Below are 22957 nucleotides of genomic sequence, written 5' to 3'. Positions count from 1 at the left end.
AACAAAGGTTTTTTTTTTTGAAGAAAACGCCAAAGCCTTTATTGAAAGGGGGTTTACATACAGTTTGTCACTCCGTTTGCAATACATGGAATTAACCACTTTCGATCCTACAATGTATATATATTTCGGATCATCGTAAAATTCTGAGACAATTTAACGATGTCCGTGGGTCTGTATCCGCCGTGAATACACGCTGCAGACTTTAAAAATTGAGATGTTGAATTTTTAACAGACCACGGCGTAAAAATCCTGAAGCTTATTATACCCACCACCGAAGGATGGGGGTTTATTCATTTTGTCATTCCGTTTGCAACACATCGAAATATCTATTCCGACCGTATGAAGTATATAAAGGGTGATTTTTTTGAGGTTGGGATTTTCATGCATTAGTATTTGACAGATCACGTGGGATTTCAGACATGGTGTCAAAGAGAAAGATGCTCAGTATGCTTTGACATTTCATCATGAATAGTCTTACTAACGAGCAACGCTTGCAAATCATTGAATTTTATTACCAAAATCAGTGTTCGGTTCGAAATGTGTTCAAATTTTGACAAATTTTGTTCAGCGATGAGGCTCATTTCTGGTTGAATGGCTACGTAAATAAGCAAAATTGCCGCATTTGGAGTGAAGAGCAACCAGAAGCCGTTCAAGAACTGCCCATGCATCCCGAAAAATGCACTGTTTGGTGTGGTTTGTACGCTGGTGGAATCATTGGACCGTATTTTTTCAAAGATGCTGTTGGACGCAACGTTACGGTGAATGAACACATTTCGAACCGAACACTGATTTTGGTAATAAAATTCAATGATTTTCAAGCGTTGCTCGTTAGTAAGTCTATTCATGATGAAATGTCAAAGCATACTGAGCATCTTTCTCTTTGACACCATGTCTGAAATCCCACGTGATCTGTCAAATACTAATGCATGAAAATCCTAACCTCAAAAAAATCACCCTTTATATATTTTTGATCAGCGAAAAAATCTAAGACGATCTGTCCATCCGTCTGTCCGTCCGGACATGGCTGTCCATCCGTCTGTCCGTCCGTCTGTCCGTCCGTCCGTCTGTCCGTCCGTCTGTCTGTCCGTCCGTATGTCCGTCCGTCTGTCCGTCCGTCTGTCCGTCCGTCTGTCCGTCCGTCTGTCCGTCCGTCTATCCGTCCGTCTGTCCGTCTGTCTGTCCGTCTGTCTGTCCGTCCGTCTGCCCATCCATCTGTCCGTCTGTCTGTCCGTCTGTCTGTCCGTCTGTCCGTCCGTCTGTCCGTCCGTCTGTCCGTCCGTCTGCCCATCCGTCTGTCCGTCTATCTGTTGAAATCGATTTATTATCCGATTTCGCCAAAATTTGGGACAGAGAGTTGTTCTAGGCCCTTCGAATCCTTCTTGAATTTGGTCCAGATCGGTCTAGATTTGGATATAGCTGCCATATAGACCGATCTTTCGATTTAAGGTTTTGGGACCATAAAAGGCACATTTATTGTCCGATTTTGCCAAATTGGGACAGTGAGTTGTGTTAGGCCCTTCGACTTTCTTGTTCAATTCTGCCCAGATCGGTCCAGATTTGGATATAGCTGCCATATGGATATAGCTGCCATATGAGCCTAGTGTCTTAGGCTCATAAAAGCAACATTTATTATCTAATTTTACCACACTTTGGGACAGAGAGTTGTGCTAGGCCCTTCGATATACTTCTGCAATATGACACAGATCGCTTCAGATTTGAATATAGCTGCCATATAGACCGATCTCTCGATTTAAGGATTTGGGCCCCTAAAAGGCGAATTTATTGTCCGATGTCGCCGAAATTTGGCAGAGTGAGTTGTGTTAGGCCCTTCGATATCCCTCTTCAATTTGGCTCAGATCGCTTCAGATTTGAATATAGCTGTCATATAGACCGATATCTCGATTTAAGGTCTTGCGCCTATAAAAGGCGAATTTATTGCCCGATGTTGCCGAAATTTGGAGCAGGGAGTTAGGATAGGCCCTTCGATATCGTTCTTCAATTTGGCCCACATCGGTCCAGATTTGGATATAGCTGCCATATAGACCGATCTCTCGATGTAAGGTTTTGGGGTCATAAAACTCGCATTTATTGTCCGATGTCGCCGAAATTGTGAACAGTGAGTTGTGTTCGGCCCTTCGACATTCTTCTTCAATTTGGCTCAGATCGGTGCAGATTTGGATATAGCTGCCATATAGACTGATATCTGATATTAAAGTCTTGGCCGCATAAAAGGCACATTTAAAATCCAAAATTTGACATAGTGACTTATGTTAGGATTCTCGACATCCAAATTTATGGTGAAATAATCCCTGAGGAGCTTCAAACCATTTAAGTCACACGGACCTGATGGAAATTTCTGGCTTACTACAGAAAGAGGCAGACTATCTGACGCCCAAGCAAGCCACTATTTTAACATCATGCCTAGGACTTGGATATGCTCCGAAAGCCTGGCAGGAGGACACTGGAGACTATTCTAGAATCGCACCCATTGACATACAGATTAAGTGTGAGGCAGAACCTGCGGCTATGAGACCTAAGCCGATGGGATAATGGATTGAGGATGGGAGCAGCTCATACCATCGCGGTAAAATCGAGGCGACGATAAAAAACTTCGAAGGAATGGAAGAGGTTTCTTATCGGATATCTGCGATGAACCTTGAGGCCGAGTGAGAGACACTGCTGATAGCAGCACATTCTTAGATTGACAGAACCCTAGGACAGAACCCTGGTAGATCATGTTACACGAATGGATCAAAGTGGGCCCGGGGGGTCTACATTGAGAACCCAGGGACTGAATCTGTTTTAGACTGCCTGACCATAAAACGATCCTACAGGCGGAGATCCGGGCGATCACGGAATGCGTTAGGTGGTGTGGTTCTAACGCGAGGACGTCGAGTGTGAACACCTTTACGGACAGTCAAATGGACATAAGGGCAATAAAAACCAGGACGGTGAGGTCACGAACAATCATGCAGTGTAAGAAGGAGATTAACGCCTTATCTGAGGATGGCAAAATCCGCATCGTTTGGATGCCGAGCCATAACGAAGTAAGGGGAAATTAAAGAGCAAACGATTTGACGACGAAGGCCAGAGGTCTGCCGTCAATAAACTTGGTTAACCCGAAACCTTTTAGGTCGGCGCAGTCCGAGTTAAGGGAGTGAGCGATGAATGAGCGTATGCAACTCTGTGGAACAGCGAAACAGTCGATAGTATGGCGAAAATCCTATGAGGGGATTCAGATCGTGAGAAGACGAGGCTTTTACTGAAAGGAAGTAAGAAGGGGAATCGTAGCGCAGAGGTTAGCATGTCCGCCTATGACGCTGAATGCCTGCGTTCGAATCCTGGCTAGACCATCATGAAAATTTTCTGTAAAAAATTTCACAAAGAGGTGTCGCTCTACGGCACGCCCTTCGGACTCGGCTATAAAATTGGGGTCCCTTATCATTGAGCTTATAGCTTGTAAAACCGGTGCGGCGAGTAAAGCATGTGCAGGGCATGCGGGGAAAATGATGAGACGTTGGAGCATTTCCTTTGTCAATGCCCGACTTTCGCGTCTAACAGATACCGACACTTAGGTGGGGACACAATACCAAACATGAACCAGCTTAAGGGAGTGGCATGAAAAACTGTTAAGAATTTTGTAGTACGGAATTCCTAACTTAAAATATTCTGTTTTTCGAGGTTACTTTTAAGTGTTTAGAGTGCACAACAAGCCAATTACTGGTTTAGGTGTGTGTCTATAGTGACATGGGGCAGCATCTGCACCACCTTTTTAACCTAATCTAACCTAGGTGAATTTTGCACAGACTCGTATTTCTTCTATGCGCAGGTTAAGTTCTTGAATGGGCCAAATCGGACTATATTCAGATATTGCTGCCAATTTGGGCCTTAGATCTATAACAGGGGCATTTATCACCCGATTTCGTTGAAATTCGAAACAGTAAGCTTTATTAGGCCTATCGACATCGGATCCGAATATGATCCATATCGGGCTATATTTACATAAAGCTGCCATATAGACCGATCTGCCTATTTAGGAGATAAAGTCCATAACACACGCATTTATTACCCGATTTCTTTGAAATTCAGAATACTGAGTTTTATCTGACCCATCGATAACCGAACCAAATATGGTTCAGATAGGAACTACGGTGGCCTCCCATATTTAGTTACGGCTTCCATATATCTGGCTATTTAGGGTCTTAAGCCCATAAAAGTCCATGCATTGAATTTGATTTCCCTTGATTTCTTGGCAAACTTTGACAGTCATTAAATAATCATTCAAAATGTGTTCTAACATTCCGTTTCTGCGCTTAATCCCCTTGACTATAAAATCATAGAAAATAGTTTAAGTAACATAAAACATGATTTTGGCATATTTCCCATGTAGAAAAAAAACCCAAGGATTTTCTCCCATATGTCGCCTGTCCAATTTTACATTTGACCAGTCCAAATATATACCAAAGTCTTTACACCAATGACTTATTATTCCTCAATGAAGGGGTGTGTGTGTGTGTGTATGTGATGAATTGTTTACTTTATTAGGCAAAAAGGATTGCCTCCCCTTCTCCATTTAGCATGTGTGTGTGTGTGTGTATTATGAAAAACACAAAAAGGCAATTTGTAACATTTTGTTTGTTTTTTAGACAAAATGGAGAAAATTAAAATATTTACCACTTTTTTACCCCTCTCCCTTGCCACTTGTCACTAAGCCTTGGGGGCTGTTTCCATTGTTGGCCAAATGACCCATATTTCATATAATCTAACCATGATTACCAATGTTGAAAAGGGTCATAACCCTTCAAATGTTGTCCCACTCTTGGCCATGTGGGCATTCAAAACAAAAGCCACTCAAAAACGGATATGCAGAGCCAAAGGTAATTGTTTGCATGTGTGTGTGTGTGTGTGTGCCTGTGTGTTAGCATGTGTATGAATATTGGGTCGATTTTTGGTATAGTGTATGGTGTCCGTCCGTCTGTGGCACCAATAAATTGAGGCATATTATATAAACATTTTATGAACACATGGCTCTAAAATTGCACACTGAAAAGAATAACGATGACAGTGGCAAGAACAGCAGCAGCAGCAGCAGCAATCAACAACAACAACCATAGCCATAGCCATAACTGCAAATGACTTAGACTCACACTCACACACACACACACATCCGTACGCAGCCAAACAACAAAATTTGTCTAAAAATAATTTTTTCTGCAAAATAATAAAATCATAAAAAAATGAAGAAAAACATAAATAACACAGAAATAGAAAAAAGGGCAAATCCCTAAAGAACAATTGGACACAAATGTTAACAAAGAGAGTATTAATAAGGCGTACATTTTGTTTGTGGGAAATAAGAGTTACACACACATACATACTATGTGTAGCTAGGATATATGTATTGGGTTGCCCAAAAAGTAATTGCGGATTTTTTAAAAGAAAGTAAATGCATTTTTAATAGAACTTAGAATGAACTTTAATCAAATATACTTTTTTACACTTTTTTTCTAAAGCAAGCTAAAAGTACCAGCTGATAACTGACAGAAGAAAGAATGCAATTACAGAGTCATAAGCTGTGAAAAAATTTGTCAACGCCGACTATATGAAAAATCCGCAATTACTTTTTGGGCAACCCAATATATATGGACAGAGCATATGGTGGGGAAAAGATTCCAAATACCATGTCACAACCGAAACAGGGACCTCTTAATTTTGGGGACAATTGTCATTTTGTCCATCTTATACTAACAGAGAAGATTGAGCGATCGATACTGTTTTGGGGACGATAACAACTTGATAGAGAGTGAGCAGCTTTGGAGCTCCACTTGCTCAACAATCCCATGGCAGCCGGCTGCACGTACCGTATTGACCCGATGAAACCTTTCATAGGCAAGGGCTCCCGACTCAGTGTAGAACACACTGCTACAACAACAACGATATGCTCAAACCTCTTTGATAGGCACAGAGAGGGGGGTGCCTCAACTTCTCCACAATTCGTACTCGGCTATTCAAAGGAATTTGCTTGCCTGAAAATCAAAACAACACAACCGGCTATTGTTGGCGAACTTTAACAGCTCAAAATGTTTATGTATCGCATCGTAAATCGTTAAAATGACAATGGTAGCATGGAGGCTACCGTTGTGCAGAGGTAAAAATGTCCGCCTGTTGAGGCTTTTCCACAGGATACGACGGGACTCACGCAGACACCGGAATCTTGGAATAATGATCGAAATCATGGAATTATGACGTTGATCGAGAATTTACAATTATGGAATTTATGGTGAGGAAATTACTACAGAAAGAGGCAGACAATCTGGCGCCTCATCTGGCCAATATTTTCACAGCGTGCCTAGGACTTGCATATACTCCGAAAGCCTGGCAGAAGGCAAGGGAGGTATTTATATCTAGCCCGGCAAGGCAAGCTATGCGACTCGAAAGGCCTTGCGCCATTTCTACTCAAAACCATGAAACGTATTGTGGACACCATGACAAAGAGTAGGACATCAAGCGAACTGCTCAAATACAAACAGCATGCACAGCATACCCAAGCCCGGCAAGGCTAGTTATGCGACACCAAAAGCCTACAGACCCATAAGCCCTGCGTCATTTCTACTCAAAACCATGGAACGTACTGTGGACACCATGATAAATAGTAGGACATCCAGCGAAATGCTCAAATACAAACAGCATGGATGGAGACCGCCCTGCACGAGGTTGTGCATAAAATAGAAGAATCCGTCGATGTCGAAACGTACACCCTGGCGGTATGCAGTGACATCTAGGGGGCTTTTAACAATGTGCGGAACGAACACTGATCCAATCCTGAGACCAGCACCAGGTGGACCGGGCTATGTTTCTGACAACGTCAAGTACTTAGGAGTGATCTTGGATAGGAAACTGAATTGGAAGTGTCAAGTTCGGGAGCGAACAAAGAAGGCCCACAGATTTTGGGTACTATGTAGATGGACCATAAGCTCGAAATGGGGCCCGAATCAAAGGAGAGTCCACTGGCTCTACAGAAGCGTGATAAGACCAATACTGACTTACGCCTCAGTAGCTTGGTGGACTGCTATGGAGGAAAAATGCAACGTTAGGACCATACAATGTGCGGACCGACACACTAATCCAATTCTGAGGCCAGAATCGGCTGGACCAGCTTTTTAGAGACTGGATAAACCATATTTCAAGGAAAAGGTGGATAAATTGTGTGTCCTATGGCATAAATACAAGGGAGAAAGTTGCACAGGGCACGTCACAGGGGTGCATTTTATCGCCACTCCTATGGGTGACCACCATAAATGACCTATTATGGATGCTGACTGAGGAGGGATTTAAACCCGTCTGCCACTCCTATGGGTGACCACCATAAATGACCTATTATGGATGCTGAATGAGGAGGGATTTGAACCCGTCTGCTACGCAGACGATGTTATGATACTTCTAAGGGGTAAGGATTCGAACCAGCTATGCAGAAGCGCCGAAAGGGTCTTGCATATGGCATATGATTGGGCTAGACCCATAGGTCTCAATGTTAACCCAGAGAAGACTGAAATATGCCTGTTCACCAGGAAGACGAAGGTGGGCCAATTTAACGCACCACGTTTCCACAATAAGACGTTTTCGATATCTGACAAGGTCAAATACTTAGGTGTGATCTTGGACAGGAAACTGATTTGGAAGTGTCACATTCAGGAGCATACTGAGTAGGCACACAGATGTTGGGCACTATGTAGATGGGCCGTAGGCTCGAAATGGGGCCTGAATCCGAAGATGGTCCACTGGCTCTACAGGAGCGTGATTAGACCAACACTTATTTACGCCTCAGTAGTTTGGTGTACTGCTATGGAGAAAAATAAAAAGGACCATACAAAAGGTTCAGAGAACATGTTGTCTTGGCATAGGCGGAGGGATGAGGACCACGCCCACTAGGGCACTGGAGACTGTTCTAGATATCCGACCCATTGACATTCATATTAAATATGAGGCAGCCACAGTGGCTTTGAGCCATGGATGGCAGTGTATCTCATCATCATAATTAGTTTTATGCAACATCACATTTCTTTGCTATATGACTATTGTGTACCCCTGCGAATAATAAAAGGTATACATAAACAACAGCCTTGGTGTACCCCCGAAGTCAAAAATTTGATTCAAAGAAGAGATACCCTATATAAACGTTGGAAATATTATAAAAACACAATTCTATATAACAATTTCATAGAAGCAAGACGCCAGGTCAATGAGAAAATCAAAGTATTGAAAACGGAATACTATCGTCAGAAATTTACCACGGCAGTAGATAGTGGATCAAAATGGAAGGTTATTCGTAGTATTGGCATCGGAAAGAAAAATATTTCCACTCCGGACATGAATGTTGAGGATTTAAATCAAATGTTTGCTAACCACCAAAATCTGACACCAAACTCTTCAATCAATAATTTCGTAAATATATCACCATCTTCGGTCAATAACCTTTCAGACTCTACCTTCTGCTTTCAATGTGTTAATCAAAGTGAAGTCTTGGAATGTTTTCTCTCAATAAGTTCCAACGCTGAAGGAATGGACGAGCTATCTCCTAAATTTTTGAAAATTTTGCTTCCTAAATGTCTCCCTTATTTCACATATTTATTCAATACAATCCTAACTAAGTCTGTCTTTCCTAATTCATGGAAATACACGAAAATTATTCCTGTTCCAAAGTCCAACAATGACTTTCGACCAATTGCAATTTTACCGTATTTATCTAAAGTTTTGGAACGCGTAATGCATAAGCAGATTAATAATTACATATGCACAAATAAATTACTAACGGAGCGACAGTCTGGTTTTAGATCCCAAAGGAGTTGCATAACTGCACTTACCGATGTTATTGAGAATCTGAGATTGAATATGGACAACAACATGTTATCAATTCTGGTACTGCTTGACCACAGCAAAGCTTTTGATACAGTCAACCACTCAATCCTTATTTGGAAACTAGAGAAACTGTTTTACTTTTCTAAACCAGCATGCCGGCTTATTTCATCATATCTAAACAACAGATCGCAATCTGTCTGTCATAACAGAATGGTATCAAATATCCTTAATACAAAAAGTGGTGTCCCACAAGGCTCTATACTTGGTCCCTTGTTATTTTGCATATATGTAAATGATTTGCCTAGTGTTTTGCGAAACACTAATATTCATCTTTATGCAGATGATGTTCAACTTTATACAAGTACACATCTAACAAAATTAACTGAATGCGTCGACAGACTAAACCAGGACTTAGAACGTGTAAACGACTGGGCTACTAAAAATGAGTTAAAAATTAATCCAGCAAAGTCAAAGTGTGTGGTAATCTCGAAAAATGGATCGGATTTGCTTGCACAATACCCATTAACAATTAATTATACTCCAATAAGAATTGTTTCAACATCTTCTAACCTTGGTGTAACTTTCAACGAAAGGCTAACGTGGACAAACCACATTCAAAGTAATATCGTCAAGACATATGGGATGCTTCGCAACTTATGGGCAGTTCAAAGCACAACTCCGCTACATATTCGAATGACATTAGCGAAATCGTACTTGGTTCCAGTACTACTTTACGGAGTTGAAATATTTGCAAACTGCAATTACAACGACAAACAAAGGCTACATATAGCGTATAACAGTATTGCAAGATATGTATTTAAAAAGAGACGCCACGAAAGAATATCATCCTACTCATATCAAATATTCAACATGAGCTTTGACAACCTCCTTAAATTTAAATGTCTACTTTTTCTTCATAAAATCATATATACAAGGGAACCCAACTATCTATTTGAAATTCTTCAATTTGCGAGATCAACCCGGCGAAAAAATATTATTCCGATACGCCATAAATATTCTAGATCAGAACAACAATTTTTTATATACTCCATCCGTCTTTGGAACAATATACCTACCAGCATACAGCTAATAAGCAACGCATTTCTGTTCAAAAAGGAGCTGATGTTATTTTTTAAATGATCATATATTTAAAAACAACTGATTTTAAATAAGTAATTTATCTCAATGTAAAAATATTTTAATTTATATTGTTATATTGTCATATTGTAGCATATAAAATTTTTTAATAATCTTCTCTCAAACCTCTGTACTGTATTATCTCCTGAAGCTACCTAGTACTGTAACTTATAAGATTTCATATCTTGTTGTGCTAGGTTTCCGTAATTAAATAAATAAATAAATAAATAAATAAAATAAAAATAAAAAATAAATAATTTTTCACCATGTCATTTTTTCTCCTTTACTTCCTCTTCTTGCTGCAAATGCCAATATGCCCATGAACATTCCGTTAAGGAACAGGGACAATCTTCTCATATATCAATGAGTCCTGTGCGATTCAAGTTTAAGCTCAATGATAAGGGACCTCCTTTTTATAGCCGAGTGTGAACGGCGCGCAGCACCTCTTTGGGGAGAAGTTTTTACATGGCTGGGGGTATATTCATTTTGTCATTCCGTTTGCAACACATTTTAAAATCCATTTCCGCCCCTATAAAGTATTTATATTCTTGATCGTCGTAAAAATCTAAGACGACCTAGCCATGTCCGTCCGACTGTCCGTCCGTCTGTTCGTCCGTCTGTTCGTCCGTCTGTCCGTCCGTCCGTCCGTTTGTCCGTCCGTCTGTCCGTCCGTCTGTCCGTCCGTCTGTCCGTCCGTCTGTCCGTCCGTCTGTCCATCTATCTATTGAAATCACGCTGCAGTCTTTAAAAATAGATATATTGAGCTGAAACTTTGCATAAATTCTTATTTTGTCACTAAGCAGCTTAAGTTCGAAAATGGGCTATACCGGACTATATCTTGATATAGCCCCCATATAGACCGATCCGCTGATTTGGGGTTTTAGGCCCATAAAAGCCACATTTATTATCCGATTTTGCTGAAATTTGGGACAGTGAGTTGTGTAAGGCCCCTCGACATCCTTCTTCAATTTGGCTTAGATCGGCCCGGTTTTGGATATAGCTGCCATATAGACCGATCTCTCGATTTAAGGTCTTGGGCCCATACGAGGCGCATTTGTTGTCAGATGTCGCCGAAATTTAGGACAGTGAATTGTGTTATGTCTTTCGATATCCTTTACCAATTTGGCTCAGATCGGTTCAGATTTGGATATAGCTGCCATATAGACCGATCTCTTGATTTAACGACTTTGGCCCATAAAAGGCGCATTTATTGTCCGATTTCGTCGAAATTCGGAACAGTAAGTTGTGTTAGGCTCTTCGATATCCCTCTTTAATTTGACCATGATCGGTTCAGATTTGGATATAGCTGTCATATAGACCGATCTCTCGATTTAAAGTCGTGAGCCCATAAAAGGCGCATTTATTGTCCGATTTCGCTGAAATTTGGGACAGTGATTTAAGTTAGGCCCCACCATATCTTTCTGCAAAATGGCCCAAATCGGTCTAGATTTGGATATAACTGCCATATAGACCGACCTCACGATTTAAGGTCTTGGGCCCATAAAAGGCGCTTTTATAATCCGATTTCACCGAAATTTGGGACACTTTGCTATAGATCAGTAAAAATCACCCTTTATTTGTTTTTTCAATCTCACTTGCCTTTGACAATAGTTAATTTGGCTGCCAAGTAAAAACCTTTTAGGCAGTTGTGACCACTTCTCCTCTTTTCCAATTTAATTTTTTTAACGTTTTTCCAAACATTCTCATTAACTTCAAATGTCACGAAATACTTTTAAAAGCTTTTCTAAAAAATAAAGAAAATAAAGATGATAACAAAATTAAAAAAAAAAATGCGTATGTCCCATATGCGTGTCCTGGTTTGTCTATAAGTGTAGGTACGTTTTCATTTCTAGGTGTCATTTAGTAAAATTGGCTAAATCAACTCAATGTTAACTGCCTCCCAAGCCCATGTAGTTAAAGTGTGGGAGGGAGTCAGCAACATCTAAGTACCAGTAAGGCTTTTTAAAAAACGGGACGTTAACACACAAAAATGCTTCTCTACTTTTTTTGATAGCTTTTCGGTATATTTTGCTCATTTTTTTAGTTTTTTTTTTTGTCTACTCATCAGTTTGAGTTGTTTGTTTTTGACAGGCTGAGTTGGTTCTTTTTTTTGGTTTTGTTGTTTTGTGGTACAACCTAAAAGACATAGACCAAAGGCTGCCAAATTGAAAATAAGCAACAAAGAGCAGCAAACCAAACCAAACCAAAAAACGGTAACAAAAAACGAGAACGAAATAAAAATAAGACAACTTAAATAAATTTTTATAGCTAAGGGCATTAATTCGGTTTCTCCTTTTTTGGTTTTTTTTTTCATTTTTTGCGAGAAACCATAAACGAACGAATATTGAACAACAACAACACATATTTTGGTTATATCTATTTTTTTTTTTGTTTTTGTTTTTTGGTTTTTCTTGTTAAGGTTTTATAACATTTGGAAACAATTAAGACCACGTAATACCATCAAAAACTTATTTCATCATAACAACAACAAAAACGCAACCAAAAACGTCCAGAACACAAACAAAAATCATAAATTCTTGACTTGAGTAGCTGTAGGTAGGTAGTAGTGGTAGTAGTAACATGGCAGCAACAGAAAAAGCGTTTTAACTTCAACAAAAGCAGGACCAAGGGGGAATGTAACAGGGAGAGGGAGTTGGGCTTTTTATTTGGGGGTTCTTTAAGGACTCTTTTCGATTTTGCAACAAAAATGTCGAAATGTACAAATAATAAGAAGGTTACAAACACAAAAAAGAGAGACAACATAATGATAGATGTTTTATTGAGAGATTACACAGGACGATAAACAAAACTCTTCAAACCACACACATACGCAACCACACACACACTGCGTAATATTGTCATTGTGGCATTGATAAACGCAGGTTAAGTTTTGTTGCCAATTGCTAAACTTGATGTTGTTTTTGTTGCTGTCTTGTCTCATGACAAAAACTATTCTTGCCTGTGTGGTTAATATGTTGGAGGGTTGTTGTCAATGCGATATTTATTTTATTGCCTTGCCTTTTTCATTGTGGTTTAGCAGGTAATAAAGGAGTCAGCGAGGCTCTAGAAGCTTGGCGATGACATGACTTTATATAAATGGCCGTTTAAAATGTTAGGCTTTGACTATTTGCAAGGCTTACGCATGTGGTGTTTGTTTCATGACGTATAAGTTTTATTATTTATATGTCAATGGGGGCGTATGATTGTTATCTTGGATTTGCCATTTTTGTGCAAATGCCATATATTATACGCCCTAAAGTTCACATTGAAATCGAAAATATTTTTATTTTCGATTTCAATGTGAAATCGAAATTGAATTGAAATCGAAAATAAAAATATTTTCGATTTCAATGTGAACTTTAGGGCGTATAATATATGGTATTTCCCCAAAAATGGCAAATCCAAGATAACAATCATACGCCCCTATTGACCTATATAAAAAATAACACTTATACGTCATTATATCCTCCACCATAGGATGGGGGTATACTAATTTCGTCTTTCTGTTTGTAACTACTCGATATATTCGTCTGAGACCCCATAAAGTATATATATTCTAGATCGTCGTGACATTTTATGTCGATCTAGCCATGTCCATCCGTCTGTCCGTCCATCCGTCCGTCCGTCTGTCTGTCGAAAGCACGCTAACTTCCGAAGGAGTAAAGCTAGCCGCTTGAAATTTTGCACAAATACTTCTTATTAGTGTAGGTCGGTTGGTATTGTAAATGGGCCATATCGGTCCATGTTTTGATATAGCTGCCATATAAACCGATCTTGGGTCTTGACTTCTTCAGCCTCTAGATGGCGTATTTCCTATCCGATTTGGCTGAAATTCTGCACGACATGTTTTGTTATGATATCCAACAACTGTGCCAAGTATGGTTCAAATCTGTCCATAGCCTGATATAGCTCCCATATAAACCGATCTTGGGTCCTGACTTCTTGAGCCTCTAGAGTGCGCAATTCTTATCCGATTGGAATGAAATTTTGCACGACATGTTTTGTTGTGATATCTAACAACTGTGCCAAGTATGGTTCCAATCGGTCCATAACCTGATATAGCTGTCATATAAACCGATCTTTGGTCTTGACTTCTTGAGCCTCTAGAGGGCGCATTTCCTATCCGATTTGGCTGAAATTTTGCATGACGTATTTCATTCTTACTTTCAACAACTGTGTCAAAAAAAGGTTATAATCGGTTCATAACCTGATATAGCTGCCATATAAACCGATCTGGGTTTTTAACTTCTTGAGCCTCTAGAGGTCGCAATTATTATCCGATTTGCCTGAAATTTTGTACGACGGTTTCTTTCATGACCGTCAATATACGTGTTTATTATGGTCTGAATCGGTCTATAGCCCGATACAGCTCCCATATAAATCGATCTTTCTATTTTACTTCTTGAGTCCCCAAAGGGCGCAATTCTTATTCGAATTGTCTAACATTTTACACAGGTCTCCGAAATATTATTTAATTGTGGTCCAAACCGGACCATATCTTGATATCGCTCTAATAGCAGAGCAAATCTTTTCTTATATCCTCTTTTGCCGGGAAAAGAACTCGACAAATGCGATCCATGGTGGAGGGTATATAAGATTCGGCCCGGCCGAACTTGGCACGTTTTTACTTGTTTTTATTTATATTTTAAGATATGGCTCATGTAAATATCTTTCATCCGATATGAACTTTTCAGGCTGTAGTAGCCACAGTTTTAGTCCAATTCCTACAAAATTATGCCAACATGTGTACACATTGTCTTCAAAATCGGTTAAATTTGAGATATAACTCCCATATGTTTGCATATATCAGTCATGTGTAGAGATTGGCGATGGGTAAATACCCAAAAGGTATTTACCCGGGTAATTGGGTAAATACCCGGGTATTTACCCATTTATACCCAAAAGCTGGATATTTGTAATTTTGCAGATATCTTGGGTATAAAAACATTTTGCAAAAAATTTTTGATGATTTCGTATTCTTTGTATATAAACCCGAACTTTTGATCTCATAAAATCGGTTTTTAGTTATATATAGCCGATATATAAATCGATCTCCACATAAAAATCTTGAGGCATTAAAATGGTCCCTTTTCATCCGATTTCGATGGAATTTAGCATAGTGAGTTCTGGTAGACCCCTACCCATTTCTGTGAAGTGTGGTTCAGATCGGACTATATTGGATACAGTTCGGTCCCAATAGCCCGAGCGCCCGATCTCCTGATATAAGGTTTGAGGCCAAAAGATTTCCATTTATTACCCGAATTCCACGATATTTGGCACAGTATGTTCGGGTAGATCCCTAACCATTCCTGCTAAATGTGGTCCAGATCGGACCATATTGGATATAGCTGGCATATACACCGATCACCCGATATAGTGTTATGAACCAATAAAAGGAGCATTTTTCATTATATTTTCATGAAATATGGCACAGCGAGTTCTGGTACCCCTCTAAACCCTTTCATAGAATATCGTCTAGATTGGACTATATTTGGATATATATGCCATATAGACCGATCTCGCGATATAGAGTATTAAACCCATAAAAGGAGCATTTTTCATCCGATTTGGATCAAATATGAAACAGTGCTTTTTGATAGACCTCAACACCTTCGTGTGGAGCATCGTCCAGATCGGACCACATTTGGATATATATGCCATATAGACCGATCTCCCGATATAGAGTATTAAGCCCATAAAAGGCGAATTTTTCATCCAATTTGGATGAAATGTGAAACAGTGCTTTTTGATAGGCCTCAACACCTTTGTGTCGAACATCTTCCAGATCGGTCCATATTTGGATATAGCTGTTCTCCCGATACTGAGCCCATAATGAAAAATTCTCCTTTTATGAGCTCTATACTCTGTATCGGGAGATCGGTCTATATAGCAGCTACATCCAAATATGTTCGGATCTGGACGATATTCGACAAACAGATGTAGAGGATTATCAAAACGCACTGATTCAAATTTCATTCTAATCGGATGATTCAAATTTTATTCCAATCGGATGAGTATTTATTGGGTATTTATCCAATAAATACCCAAGCGTTGGGTATTAAACCGGTAGAAACCCATCTCTAGGCTGTAGTTGCCAGAATTTTGAATCGATCTTTACTAATGAACGCACTCTTCTCCTGTTGCAACTCGATAGTAAGGAGTTAGGGCCTTAGGCCGGTGACGATGCACTGAACACTTACTGCGCACAGTGTTGCCAAATCGAAAATTCTTGAAAATAATTCTGGAGCTTAAGAAAAGATTGTGACATGTACACGAAACCTAACATAGTCAATGTAGAGGTGTTTTCTAATAGGTATGCAAAATTTGGAGGCCTAAGTAGGTTTAGAGGTTGATCCATGGGGCTTCAAAGTTGGTCACTTCGAGTATGCGTCAAATTTTGAATTGCTTGCCAAACAGTCATTTATGGACCGATTGGCTTAATTCTTTTTTTTAGATATATGATAGAGCTCGCAGAGAAATATCCAGTATATCTGTAACGGTTTATGGGTTATTAGACTTACAACAATTTTTTTTCGAAAATTTTTGTCAAGTTATCGGCGGTATTTCTGAGATTGTGAGACTATTTGTGAAAAGATTGACATCGTTAGAATAGTAAAAAATTCTATGAGTACTGAAAAAAAAAATTGTGCAAAATGTTCTATTATACCCTCCACCATAAGATAAGGGTATACTAATAATTTCGTCATTCTGTTTGTAACACCTCGAAATATGCGTCTAAGATCCCCCCTCTGCATACACTGATGGATCTAAATTGAATGGGGGCATTGGAGCAGGAGTCTTAAGTGAATTGCTTGGAATCAAGGAGTCTTATAGACTGCGAATGGGTGCAGCGTCTATTAGACAGAAGTCTTCGCGATCCTGATGTGGTAGCGGCGTCCCGATCAGACCGATAGGATGTACGTGGACAATCAGGAAGCGGTGAAGGCTCTGGCTTCGGGTCACGTGAGCTCGAAACTGGTTAGAAGATGCAAATAGAGTCTACGTACCATGGGAATGGCTATAAGGCTTTGCTGGGTTTCAGGCCAACAATATGTGGTGGGGAACAAAGCGGCAGACGAGCTGGCCAGGAATGGATGGCTGATTGTAGCAGATCTTGGTTGCTTGTAGGTGGACGCATTCTACAATGACTGCGCGAATAAGGCGTGGGTTGGTGCTGTAGGTTGTGGAGTGTCAAAGGTCCTGTGGCTGATTATATAGGGAAACAGGTCGTAGCTTATCCTGGAGCTGAGAAAGCATGCCTAGGTACTGGTAATAATAGTCCTGACTGGTCATTGCAATGTGTATGTGTGTGACGTCACTCTGGCTGCAGCGATATATGCAATGACGAGGAGGAGTTGGAGACGGTCGAGCACCTGTTGTATCACTGTCCAGCAATTGCAAGGAGAGACACAGGATAATGGATGAACACCTCTTTCCCAGTCTGGATTCCCTACAAGCTCTGAGCCCTCTGGTTATTCCTTGTAGAGGTCTGAATTGGCTGACTGGATCATAATGTCAACAGTGAGTATAATCCAAAAAAAAAATGCAACACGCTATTTAGTTTTTCTCTCCTTTTTTCCTTCTTGTGGTGTATCCTTATGTATTTTTTCCCCATGTTTTTCTCTTCTTCTTTCTTCTGGAGCGCACACAATGGACCTAAGCCCTTCCTGTGAAGCGGCTAGTAACTGAGGTTGCTAATCGAGTGCACTTCAACTTTACCTACCTACCTTGCTCCCATATATCTTTCATACAATACAGCCTTTTAAGGCTGAAGTAGCTTCTTGCTGTAGCCTAAAAGGCTGCAACATATTCTTTGCTACTGCCCATCTTGGGCAGCAGTTTAACGGAGCTAAATTCATAGAAACGGATCCCATTGAATTTTTTTTTTTTTTGTGGTTTGAAGCTTACATGGGAAAGGATGAAAAGAGGGTGTTAATTTTAATCCTCCCCCATACCATCATGAACATGAACCTAAACCAGTTATCGGCTTGTTATATGCTCTAAATCCGAAAAGTAACCTTGCGGATATTTTTTTCAGAAATGTCATGCTTCTCTCAAAATCCTTAATTGTTGTACTTTATATGGCCCCATGTTAGTTCAAGTGTGGTACCGCATTCCCACTTGGCTGCCTGGGTCTGTTAGTTGCTAATGCCGGGCGTTGACATAGGAATGTTCCAACGCCTCATGCTCTTCCCCACATGTCCTACGCCTGATGTCACTTGCCGCATCAATTCTAGATATGTGCGCCCGCAATGTTATCGAAAGCCATATTGGACATCTTGCGACTTCCTTTGAATAATGGCCTTGCCTTCTCACGATCCGAATCTCCCCATAGGACTTTCGTCAGCCTATCGACCGTTTCAGTGTTCCACAATGCCACATGTGCCTTCGGCGCCAAAGTCTTTATTTCGGACTGCGTCGCTCCGAAAGGCTTCGTATTCACTTCATTCATTATTGATGGCAATGATATGGCCCTTACAGGTTGCATAAGGGGCTGAGTTTATGTCATCCAACATAGAACTGGTAAATACTTGACAAATGGACAGAAGAACATATAGAAATGGCTAGTTTGGCTACGAAAGAATTTCTTCGCTGTACTATAGTGCGTATGCGTGTTATGGCAGTTTTAAGTCATTGCTCATACGCTCCACTGGTTACTAATATTAATTTATGTTGAACGTGTTATAAAAAGCCGAATAAATCCGACTTTTTGATAGCCTCCAACACATTGGCCATGCTGTTTAAGTCGTCGATATTAAAATTTGGGGAAATTTGAAATGAATGAATGAATAACCCTACATATTGGGCAGTCGTAGAAGAATTCGCAGTGCAATTTAGTGATATCTCATCCTTGAGAAAATTTTGCTGAATTTTTTTCTCTCAAGAAAACTGTACTGAAATTTTGTTTAGGCAAAATTCCACCTTCAAAACATCTTTGTTTGAAATTTTGATTTTAATATTTTGCTCGAATTACCAGTGCTGAGGTCATGACAATGATCTTTGTATTGTCTAAGTGAGTCTGTAAAGGACCGGCACTCTTACCTAAACTCACCTTACATTGTCTTTAGAAAAATTTCGTTAAAGTTTTAGAGACGGAACCATCAACGACTTTCACGAAGTTAGAAAGACTAGGATGGATAGAGATACTAATGCTGAAAAATCAGGGAGTGCAGTGGCAGAGAACTCAATGCCGCCTAACGCACGGGAAGCCAACGATGAGACCACAACCTACTCCCAAGAAGCCCATTCAATCAAGATTTGGAAGACTAATATAGGCAAAGATCCTAATATTGGAACATCAGGGACTGTAGACTCAATACAGCCTACCGAATAGGAACCCGATGCTTGAACCGTTAACCGGCAGACTATCTGGCGCCCCACCTGGGTAAAATTTTCACAGCATGTCTGGGACTTGCATATACTGCGAAATCCTGGCAGGAGGCAAGGGTGGTGTTTATACCCAATCCCGGCAAGGCAAGCTATGCGACACCAAAGGCCTACAGACCTATAAGCCTTACGTCGTTTCTACTTAAAACCATGGAACGTACTGTGGACACCATGATGAAGAGTATGACATCCAGCGAACTGCTCAAATACAAACAGCATGCCTATGTCAAGGGAAGGTCGGTGAAGACTGCCAATACCAATACCGGGTGGACCAGGTCCACAGAGACTGCATAAACCCCATCCTAAGGAACAGGTGGACAATTGTGTGTCCCATGACATAAATATAAGGAAAAAAAGTGGCACAAAGCACGCCGCAGGTGGCATTTTATAGCTACTCCTAAGGGTGACCACCAAAAATGATGCTGACTGAGGAGGGATTTGAACCCGTCTGCTATGAAGACGATGTTATGATACTTTAAGGGGTAAGCTATACAGAAGGGCCGAAAGGGTCTTGCATACGGCATGTGACTGGGCTAGACCTAGAGAAGACTGAAATATGCGTGTTCACGAGGAAGACGAAGGTGGGCCAATTTAATGGACCACGTTTCCCCAACGAAACGATTTTGATATCTGACAAGGTCAAATACTTAGGTGTGATCTTGGACAGGAATCTGAATAGTGAGTAGGCTCACAGATGTTGGGCACTATGTCGACGGACCGTAGGCTCGAAATGGGACCTGAATCCGAGGATAGTCCATTGGCTCTACAGGAGCGGGATTAGGCCAATACTTACTTCTCTGTAGTTTGGTAAACTGCTATTAAGAGAAAATAAGGGCCATACAACAGATTCACAGAATATGTTGTCTTGGCATAGGCGAAGCGATAAGGACCACGCCCACTAGTGCACTGTAGACTATTCTAGATATCTGACCATACATTGACATACAGATTAGGTGTGAGGCAGCCACTGCGGCTATGAGACTTAAGGCGATGGGAGAATGGATTGAGGATGAGAGCAGCTCATACCATCTCGGTATAATCGAGGCGACAATAGGAAACCTGGAAGGAAGGGAAAAGGTTTCCGATCCAATGCCTGAGATGAACCTTAAGGTCGAGTGCGAGGCACTGCTGTCAGCGGCACACTCTTGGAATGTATTGCCATCGGGAAGATTGGGTTACACGAATGGATCAAAGCTAGAGGACAGAGTGAACCTAGGCGTCATTGAGACATTGAGAACCCAGAACCCAGGGACTGAGATCTGTTTTAGACTACCTGATTATAATACCATCTTACAGGCGGAAATTCGGGGGATCACGGAATGCGTGCGGTGGTGTGGTACTAACGTGTGGACGTCGAGTATGAACATCTTTACGGTCAGTAAAATTGCCAATAAAAGCAAAAACAACAAGAACGGTAAGGTCACGAACAGTCTTGCAGATTAACGCCTTCTCTGAGGATGGCAAAATCCGCACCGTTTGGGTGCCGGACCATAACGGAGTAAGGGGGAATGAAAGTACAGACGATTTGGCGCTAAAGGCCAGAATACTGCCATCAATAAACCTGGTTAACACGAAGCCATTCGGATCGACGCAGTCCGAGTTAAGGACGTGGGCGATGATTGCGCATGCAATCCTGTTGACCAGCTAAAGGGTCGGTAGGACGGCGAAAATCCTATGGGGGATCCAAATCGGAAGAAGACAAAGCTATAACTGAAAGGAAGTAAGAAGAAGGTCAGATTAGCTTTTAACTGTAAAGGGCATGAGGGGAAGATGATGAAACGTTGCAACATTTCCTATGTCATTGCCCAGCTTTCGCGTCTAACAGATACCCTAGGGTTAGGTTAGGTAAGATTGAAAAGAAGGTGCAGATATTAATCCGCCCCATGTCACTATAGACATACACCTAAGCCAGTAATCGGCTTGTTGTTCGCTCTAAAAACTAACTAAGTAACCTCGATATAGAAAATTTTAAGTCAGGAATTCCGTGCTACTGACAAAAATCCTTAATTGTTTACCATACCACTTACCTAAATAGGTTAATGTCTGGCATTGTGTCCCCACTAAGGGCACGATGCCAGACAGGTGTATGGGTATAGTGCCATGGGGCGTATTAATATCTGCACCCTCTTTTCAACCTTACCCTAGAGAAATTTTCATTGCTTAAGAAAATTTATTGGAATTTGTGAGTAGTCTCCCTCTCTGCTTAGATGCCTGCATCGGTCCAAGATCGGTTTAAGTTCAAAGCTCATAGTTTCATAGTTTTAGTAGCATACTTACTGACAGGTGATTCATAGACGCAGGAGCCACGGTCGGCCTCGTTTTATTTGTCTGTCTGCATTTGTTCTATGATCACAAGTCACGACTCCATAAATGACGTAGCCATCTACCTAGACATCTAGGTAGATGGCTACATCTACCACCTACCCCTTAGGTAGGTGTCAAAAGATCACATCCTGTGCAACGCGTTCAACCATCCGTTTACGTCAGCGTTTGTCTCACTCACATGTGACAAGTGTAGGGTGTGTGTTAGTCTTACGTAGTTAAATCAAATGCCAATGTCTCTAACAAGTTTAAGTATTTTGAAAAAAGGCCTCACGATAAAATTTTTGCTTTAAACATGGTGTAGCTAAAAGCCTTACCTGAGCTATTCTTAAATACTCTGTGTAAGGCTTGGCATTTTGTTTATCGTTTTGTGTTTCTCTCTTTGTTTTGTTTTTTTTTTTCTTTTTGTTCTCTTCTAAGACACATGTATGGATTTCTAATGATTTTCGGTTTTCTCTTGTTGGGAGTTAAGACACAAACACAGATGTATAGATGTGTTCACTTAAGGTGTACGTATGTGTATGCATGTTGGATGTTTATGTGTATGTGGATGAATGTTTGTGTGAAGAATAGCGAGCGAAAGAGATAGACGAATAGATAGATATTGCAAAAATTGAACATAGTAATGAATCAACATACCATTGGTCGGTGAATGTTCCAAATGCTCCGGGTCCACTTACTCTTCGTTGGGTGGTAGGTTTAACGTGCATTTTACAAAATCTCTTCTAGATGAAAAATGTACGCTCCTCGCTGCTGCTGGCGATGTGCATGCATGCTATAGCCGTTATGAGTTCTGGAGCTCGACACCGAAGAAGAAGAAGAAGAATTTGTTTGCTTGGTTTATATCTCCCCAGGAGAGAATGATGCGAGACAATTGTCTATTGGACTCTCTGTTTAATGGTTAAACGATGGTGTATGTAGTTGGTGAGAGAGACAGAGAGAGAGAGAGGGGGGAGAGAGAGTAGAGTTCAGAGGTAAGAGTTTAGAAGACTAAAGAGTATTAGTGTTAGTGTTGCTGATGATTTGGAAGAGTCCACGATCCACTTGATATTAAGAAAGTAACAAAAGTAGAGGGAGTAACTGAAGTTATGCACAATCGTTGAGTAATGAGTGCAGGGGTGTATTAGGTTCTTGTTGTTTGTAAAACTAAATGCAATTTTTTCCTTTTCTCTTCTCTTGCTTGGAATTTCTTTTTTGGGGTTTTTTGTATATTTTGTTGTAACTTATTTTGATTAATTTGTGTTTTTGGTTTTTT

General features: G+C 40.5%; 1 protein-coding gene across 4 annotated transcripts in view; it reads right to left on the bottom strand.

Moving 5' to 3' along the window:
• The window catches only part of LOC106086991 (uncharacterized), a 176036-nt gene extending 153520 nt beyond the window's left edge, over positions 1–22516 (bottom strand). For all 4 annotated transcript variants that reach the window (XM_059370560.1, XM_059370562.1, XM_059370561.1 and 1 more), the window contains exon 1: positions 22342–22516. In XM_059370560.1, the coding sequence (XP_059226543.1) occupies positions 22342–22412 (71 nt within the window). In that variant the 5' untranslated portion in view covers positions 22413–22516. The remainder of the gene's footprint in view (positions 1–22341) is intronic.
• Between the last annotated feature and the right edge of the window lie 441 nt (positions 22517–22957).

Source organism: Stomoxys calcitrans, chromosome 5 (assembly GCF_963082655.1).
Source record: "Stomoxys calcitrans chromosome 5, idStoCalc2.1, whole genome shotgun sequence".
Classification (NCBI taxonomy): Eukaryota; Metazoa; Arthropoda; class Insecta; order Diptera; family Muscidae; genus Stomoxys; species Stomoxys calcitrans.
The sequence above is the reverse complement of the archived record's forward strand: the minus strand, read 5'-3'. Positions and strand labels throughout refer to the sequence as shown.